Here is an 8,656-nt window from a genome sequence, read left to right on the forward strand (position 1 = left end):
GTGTGTGTGTGTGTGTGTGTGTGCGCATCATAATCTAGAATTATTCTAATTAATCATAAAAATGTTTATGTACCTTTTGTTTCATTAATTCTTCGAGATCAATATCATCTTCTATGATTGTACAATCTACTTCATCAGAATCAAGATCTATCAATTTTTCATCTTCACTTTCTTCTGTAGAGACAACTTCTAATATAGAAGTTTTTGTTTTTCCATTCATACCAATTTCTTTATGTACTATATTAGAGTTTATTTTCTCTCCCATAGTACCATTTTCCATATTTCTATCTCTTTTCTGTCTTTTGTGTTTTTTGTGTTTTCGTCTACAAAAAGATATAATTATAATTATAATTTTAATCAATGCATCACTTAGTTGTATTGAATGTTTTCCAGAAAGAATGCAGTGTAACATAGTGAATCATTAAATCCTTGTTGTTTGCCAACATTAAACAAAGATGAAATAATTCACGTTATACTATGTCCAACTAAAAATATCCATTACCTTTCTTGCTTATCCAATCGCTCATCGTCTCTTTCAATTAATTTTTCCTTCTTATGCTTATGATGCTTATGTTTTCTTTTTTTTTTCTTTCTTTGATCAATTACTCCATCTGCATCAGAATCTAATCCTAAAGATTCTCGTTTACACTCAGGATCTTCTAAATCTGACGTGCTGCAATTATGTGTCGAAATAAATATCTTGGTAAAACAATTTTTCGTGATAAAAAGAGAATATATTCATTTTTCTCCATTTTTTCATCAAATCGAGATCAAATTTCTCTTTGTTGCTAATGCAATATTAAATTAAATTTTTGTACAATTTACTTACCCCATAATGAAACTTTAGTAAATAATTAATAGATGAAACATAAAATCACTACATAGAGCAATTCCAACGATCCAAATGATTACAATGATCGCAATTAATAATGGTTCGTAACAAACGCACAAATACAGGAATGTCTCAGTGAGACGCCATTTTGCAAGTTCTATCCATGGTGAAAAGTGGAACTGGTGGATAGTGGTGGAAGGTGGAAGAACTGCCCAAGATGCTATTGCGCATACATACATCAGCAATATCAGCATACATTCTCTAAAGGCATTCGCATTCGCCAGTGCCATTGATGCTTCTGATTGGTTATCGTGAATATAAATGTGAATGCATATTTGGGTGCTGCGACTTATCTAGGCTAGAGATCTTTATGCTTGGACCACAATCTTGCTTTGAATGATAGTATGTCTTATGGGACAATAGAATGGAAATACTTACCGCATGGCAAAATGTGATGCGGTAGCCAATAAGTTTATAGCTCCTAATGTGTTCATTGGTTATCGCGTCCTTTTTTTTTGCTGCAAGAATTTCCGCGTTTAGTGTGGAGCTATTAAACCATTTTACAATGGGCAGTAGCAGTAGTGGATTAAACAGTAGGCGTAGAAATCGACTAATCGTAGTTTATTTTTCTCACATTCAACTTGATTGATCAATTTCGATGCCTATTCCTTAATGCATATCCTTCAGATGTGAATTTAAGCCAATCAGGGGATCGATTCTGTATCTTCAAACAAGATGAAAATTACAAAAGTGAGCAAAGTTTTATTTTTTTAGATGTTGACTAATAAAATTATCAGTATTCTAGTAAATTCGCTCACCTTAGTAATTTTCATTTCAAGATACAGAATCGATCCCCTGATCGATCCTCAGGATACTGTTTTAAATCTACGTACTCTAACGGAAATAAAAGTAGCAGTAAATTTATCCAGTAACTTATAAGTTTCAATCGTTGAAATTCACCTTATTGCGATGTTATGGATAAATTTATTGTTATTTCTATTTCCATTAGATTACGTAGATCTAAAACAATATTCTAATTGGCTGCTTAAATTTACGTCTTAGAGCCAGTCCACACTTGCATAGCCGCATAAACGTGCGCATAAAAAAAATCCAATCGTATTTTATGTTTGTCCTTATGACAGAAATGTGATAAGACAGAAATTGGATAATTTTCTTTATGCATATGTTATGGCTCTTACGGTTATTGTTGCAAAATTTTGTGTGGCAGCTCTTAATCCGAATCTACAATAAGTGATTTAAGCCATAAGAAATTGACCAATTATAGTCGAATGCGAGAAAAATAATGAATTGTGATTCGTCCATTCCTTATGGCTTAAGGCTTAAAAATCTATTGTAGATTTAGAATAAATTGAATATGAGAAAATCGACTGTGATTAGTCAATTTCTTACGGCTTACGATCTCTTAAAGCAAGGATCGAACATTAGGCTTTCACTTAACGCTCGCAAGCATCATTTGTCCCAGGTATAAAGTCGGTTCATTAATTGCAAGCTGATTGCAAGTTTGTTACGACAGCCAATATGAAGCGTTGATTTTAAAATAAGCTTCAGATTGACTGTCGCAATAAACTTGCGATCAGCTTACAACTAATGTAGAACCAACTTTAAGGTCTGAGCACAAGAATTGTCGTAACACTTACTTAGGCTACGTTTCAAAACTTCCTTTCCAAGGAAAATTTACTCGAAATATGTAATATATGTAACGTATACTGTAGCATATAGAATAAAATCTTCCTCGGAGAGGAAGTTTTGGAATATAGCTTTAGAGACTTAAGTTATAAATGTAAGTAACGCACAAGCTTTCACGTATGACGTACAATTTATTATCGTGTCTTCAAGGCAATAAATCGTATGTCATATGCCAAAGCTTGTGCATTACTTACATCTACAATTTAAATTTAAATAAGTGAATGACAATTCTTGTGCTCAGACATTTCTTGTGCTTAACAGTTTTAAAGACCATTCTACATTACTATTGTAGACGTTACAAGTCACAAGCTTATTGTTTCAGCCAATCTGATGCTTCAATCTTAAAGTCACATGATGTTTACGACATTTTCGACGCTATGATATGACTAATGTAGAATGATCTTAAGACTGTCTTAAGTAATGTTTTAAGGTAGTTTATAATATAATGTTAACAAACTCATTATATAAAGATCAGAATATTTACATCAATAGTAATATTAATATTAAAGTAATAAGTAAATTAAAAATAATAATTGATTAAATATTATATGAAAATTGTAATTGAATAATTATATATGAAAAAATAATAATATATTGCATGAAAATTGTAATTAAATGTGAAATTGTGTTAAATTTAATAATATACGTACACAAATGCATACTTTATTATATACAAGAATACTTTATCGTATACAAATATAACAGTTTACACAATAAAGTCACCGAAAAAATTTGATTTAATTTTTTAGTAAAACTTAATTTTATTAATTATATTTTATAGGAAGAAGATCCAATTAACCTAATCTGCAATTTCAATTTACTGAAGGCAGCCATATCCCTTGTTGAAAACCGATGCATTAAAAATTGAAGCCACATAAAAAATTCAGTGACTATATATATTGCATGTACTTATACTGTGGTTGGGTCGGAGTATAGGAATTGACTAGTCACAGTCGAGTATTCCTTTACAGTCAAATGAGAAGGAAATGCTCGATTGTGATTGATCAGTTCTTGCACTCTGACCAACTCTAATCTTGGTGGAAACTTAGGCTGTTTTCACATGCAACAGAACTTGCGTAAGCATAACTTGCGTCAACCAATCAAATCGTATTAAATTGTATCAGTTATGCATTATTCTAGTTGAAACGATTTGATTGACTAACGCAAGTTAGGCTCATGCAAGTTATGCTGCATGAAAGCACCATTAGTCTAAAAAAAAAGTGAACAGACAGTTTTACAAAAGTGAACAAATTCACTAGAATTTTTATAATTTAGGGCCGATTATTTTATATTTTGATAAATTTTGGGTAAGTAGCAAGATTACTCAATCACATACGCTGATTACCAGATTTATCTCACAGGTAAAATTTACCAAAAGATGAAACAATTGACTCTTAATTGATCAATACCCAGTAATCTTTATTCATTTTTAAGGAAACACTCACTGATGTGCCACTAATACATACCAGCCGTTTGGAAATACTCGTATGTACTCGGTGTGCACTAGTAGTATGAAATCATTTGGAAATGTCACACCGAGCTACTAAACCACCCATGCAAAGGAGGAGCCGGTGTGTTATGGCAGCGTAGACTTGCATAGTGCACAAGGGAATCGACTAATCGAAATTCTTCTTTTTCATGGAATGGGAGAAAAGAACAATTAAATCGCGTTCTTAGGTCAAAAAATTTTGAGCAGTTATATGAATCTAGAAAATTTGTCTAAATTTTATAATATTTACTATTTTTTTATTTATTTTTATTTTAACTTTTTTTTTATATTGCTCTGCCTTTAATAATATTTTACGCACATTATTATTTATGCACATTTTACGCAGATTATTTGTATAAATATTGTAAAATTGTATGTGTCCAGTACTATTTAGAACAAAACTATTCTAAGATCGACAATAAGCTTCGCAGGAACTAATAGATCTTTGGATGATAAAGCAACATCCAGCATTTAAAGTTTTATATCACTGATGTCAATTTTCTTTAGGATTTATAATAATAAGACCTGTTACAATCAGAATATTGTTAGTCAAACCTGTTATGCTGATTCTGCAATGAGTCGATAGGTGGAAATCTTAGTTGACCAATAGCTAACTTGTAAGACTGTAATGCTGATTAATCAAATTCATCGATTAAGATTAATAAGCCTTTTACAATGAGGTTAATGAGTCATAAGTCATAAATCAGAAGTCAGAGGTTAATGAGTCATAAGTCATAAATCAGAAACTTGACTACTGTGATTGGTTCATTTCTAACTTATAATTTATGATCTATAGTTTATTGCAGAAAGCTCAGTAAGACTACCGATTCATTGTAGAATCATTATATTGAATTTTTTACGATGAAAAATTTTACCATTGTCTAAAGTCGATACAGCAACATATAATTAACCGGTACAATAGTGAAATGTTTAATAGGTGCCGGTAATGGAAGGAATGACTTATATTTCTTTCTTTTTACAATCATATACCGCCATCGTTCCTCTTTATAATCATTCTACCGTCTTTTTTCACCGGTGAATTGTTTAGTTCGAGGATAGGGTTAAACGTGAGTAGTGAGATGGAATTGAGATGACACATGGAAGCCGTTCGGGAACACTCACCACCCAAAGGTACACGATACCTTTACTACTTCTTCACTGAAGTCATTGAAACACACCAACGAGTTTCCGAACGCCTAATTAAGTCTGTTCGCGTTGCATGAAATCCCCAAATATTTTTGCTTAAGATAAGATAGATATATATTTGGCATTGAAAAGAGAGAAAGCAAATAAGCCGAGTGCAAAAAGTGCGAGCAATGCAAATAGATCTATAATATTTTCACTTCATTTTGAACATAATCGATCTCCAGATTAAAGAATGCGCTATTTTTATTAATATGAAACTTTAATAATCTCTAATAATCCCGGGCGACTGAGGCGATATCGAGCAATTCCGTGGCACTCCAAGCGATTCCGGACCGAGTCCGGGCGACTCCGGGCGACTCCGGGCGATGATGGGCGTCGATAACATTGTTTTCAAAAATTTACAAAAAACAGTGAAATTTCTAAAAAAAACTTCTTTAAAAAAGAAAAAAATATATGCAAGTGCATAAAAAAGGTATCGAACATTATATTCCTTTAAAAAAAAAATGGATACAAAATAAATATTTAATTTAACCAAGTATTTCATAATACAAAACACATAATTAGATAGATTGGAAATGACTAAAATGATTAAAAAATTACTTTTAGTAAATATTTTGGAATCATTTTAATGTCATGATTTTTTGTTCTGTTTGGATATGTTTTTCAATTTATTGTACATGATAGATTTTAGAAACATTCCTGCTCAGTAAGAAATGACAATGGAATTAACATCAAATCGATGTCGATTCGATATCGATTTCATTATCATTTCTCACTGGGTGTTGAAATATTTCATAAGACATATTTGCAGAATCCTTTCATTGCACACGATCGAGATGTGAAAGATTGAAACATTTCTAAAAATTTTGCGCAACAATCGGTGCTGTATAGATTTTAATAGATATTTAATTAATTGAAAGACGATTAAAAAACTATATACGCGTAAGAGAGAGAATTTTCTTTTGTATCATTGATTATTTTGATTCTTTATATGTTTGTGTACTACAGGATTGTACTTATTGTACTGTTAGTTGTATACTCTGATTCTGCTACTTATTGCAATGTTACGATGAATTGAACGACAAAAAACTTTATTAATGAAAAAATGAATATAAAAAATGTATTAGATACATTATATCAATATATGCATATTATATTATAATTAAAAAAGAATATAAAGCTTTTCATGGATCCATTATCTCAAAATGGATGAGATTTAAAGAATTATTCAGATAATTAATCTTGGCATAGCCATCTTGAGATACCCGGTAAAAAATGCACGTTCATTTCTCTTTCTTTTGTAAAATTACTTTTTAGTGTAATAAAAATAATAATAATAATGCAAAAACAATTAAAGAAATAATTTTGTTTTAGAAAAAATCAAATTTGGAGAAATATAAAAAAATTGTTCATTTACAATTATGTATAATTTTATATATAATTATATATGAGCATTTATTTTATATTTCTCTAAACTTGATTTTTTCGAAAAGAATTAGGACGAACATTATCCTTTTAAATATTTTTTATGTTTTCATATTATTATTATTATTTCTATTACTAAAAAATAATTTTACAAAAGAAAGAAGGACGTATGTACACTTATGTATAAATATTTCAAATACAATTATGTATGTTTATGAATATTTATACATATTTGTATATGTTTGTATGTTATGTATTATTATACATATTCATGCATGACAAATTTTTTACCAGGATTTTTTATCTGTATAAAATTAACTATTCTCCATTTAATTTTTATCTCAATAAGTTGCGAATAATTAATGAAAGAGAAACATACAATTTAATTAAAAAGTTAAAATCTAAAATTTAATAAAAATATTTTGTTGTCAAAATTTTTTTTCAGAAAAATTAATTATTGGTAAATATCTTATTGAAAGGTGTATTAAAAGTTTAATACATAAGAATTATCTTTTGAAATGTTGATTCTATGGAGTATTGTTTTAATTTGAAACTTGTATTTGTTATTTTATGTTATAGAATCAACGCTGTATGTGCAATAGCGCTACGCAGATACCAGGTGTACAAGTATGAAATGATGATTTGAGAAACAGATGGCGCACCAATGCAGTATGAAGTACAAAGATTTAACATTATACGCTATTTTATTGTACCATCAACAAGTGTCAAACGCGCAAAGTGATTTGATTGAAAAGTGTTTGCATAGTATTGTGCTGCTGTGTTTAATATGACGAAATTTGTACCAAAGGAGCATTCGCGGACAGCATTAATTTTTTTGTTTTCATTTGAAGAAAACTGCTGCGGAATCATACAGATTACTTGGAGAAGCTTATGGTGAACATGCTCCAAAAAACGTGTGAACGATGTTTTCAGCGTTTCAAAATTGGAGATTTCGATGTTGCAGACAAGGAACACGGAAAACCGCCCAAAACGTACGAAGACGTGGAATTGCAAGCATTGCTGGATGAAGATGATTCACAAACACAAAAACAACTCGCAGAACAATTGAGCGTTAGTCAATAAGCTGTTTCCAATCGCCTACGAGAGATGGGAAAGATTCAGAGAGTCGGCAGATGGGTGCCACATGAATTGAATGGAAAAGCGCAAAAATACATGTGAAATTTTGCTCGAACGATACAGAAGAAAGTCATTCTTGCATCGTATCGTTACTGGGGATGAAAAGTGGATTTTTTTTGAGAATCCCAAGCGCAAAAAATCATGAGACCCAGGCGCACCATCCACATCGACCGCAAGACCGAATCGCTTTGGCAGGAAGACGATGCTCTGTGTTTGGTGGGATCACAAGGGTGTGGTCTATTATGAGCTATTGAAGCCTGGCAAAACGGTTAATACCAAACGCTATCAACAATTAATCGATTTGAACCGTTCGCTGCTTAAAAAACGACCAGAATACTAAAAGAGGCAACACAAGATCATTTTTCTCCATGACAATGCTCCATCACATACGGCAAAACCAGTTCGGGACACGTTGGAAGCACTCAGCTGGGAAGTTCTACCCCATGCGGCTTACTCACCAGACTTGGCTTCTTCCGATTACCACTTGTTTGCATCGATGGTCACGCACTTGCTGAGCAGCACTTTGGTTCGTACGAAGATTTGAAAAAATGGCTTGATGAATGGTTCGCGGCAAAAGGGAAAGATTTTTACTGGCGTTACTGGTATCCACAAATTGCCCGAAAGATGGGAAAAATGTGTAACTAGCAATGGAGCATACTTCGAATAAATCTCTTTTTATCATTCTTCCGAATTTAACGTGTTTTTTTTGGAAAAAAAATCATTATTTCATACTTGCACACTTGTGGTATATAATTCCGCTGTTACATATTGGGTAAGTGAATTAATTTTTTTATTGAGATATGATATACGTGTGGTGGCATATAACATATAAAATCTTATGCTGATATTTAATTATGCAAATGTGGCTATAAATAGCAAAAAGAATTTTACTTATAAATAATGTAACTATAATTAATATA

General features: G+C 31.4%; 1 protein-coding gene across 2 annotated transcripts in view; it reads right to left on the reverse strand.

Moving 5' to 3' along the window:
• Positions 1-1,037, reverse strand: part of LOC108688974 (serine/threonine-protein kinase PRP4 homolog) — a 9,083-nt gene extending 8,046 nt beyond the window's left edge. For both annotated transcript variants that reach the window (XM_018195546.1, XM_018195547.1), the window contains exons 1-3: positions 830-1,037; positions 503-673; positions 74-323 (exon numbers count right to left, since the gene is read on the reverse strand). In XM_018195546.1, coding sequence (XP_018051035.1) covers positions 74-323; positions 503-673; positions 830-834 — 426 coding nt within the window. In that variant the 5' untranslated portion in view covers positions 835-1,037. The remainder of the gene's footprint in view (positions 1-73; positions 324-502; positions 674-829) is intronic.
• Positions 1,038-8,656: the final 7,619 nt, after the last annotated feature.

Source organism: Atta colombica, unplaced genomic scaffold, assembly GCF_001594045.1.
Source record: "Atta colombica isolate Treedump-2 unplaced genomic scaffold, Acol1.0 scaffold250, whole genome shotgun sequence".
Lineage (NCBI taxonomy): Eukaryota > Metazoa > Arthropoda > Insecta > Hymenoptera > Formicidae > Atta > Atta colombica.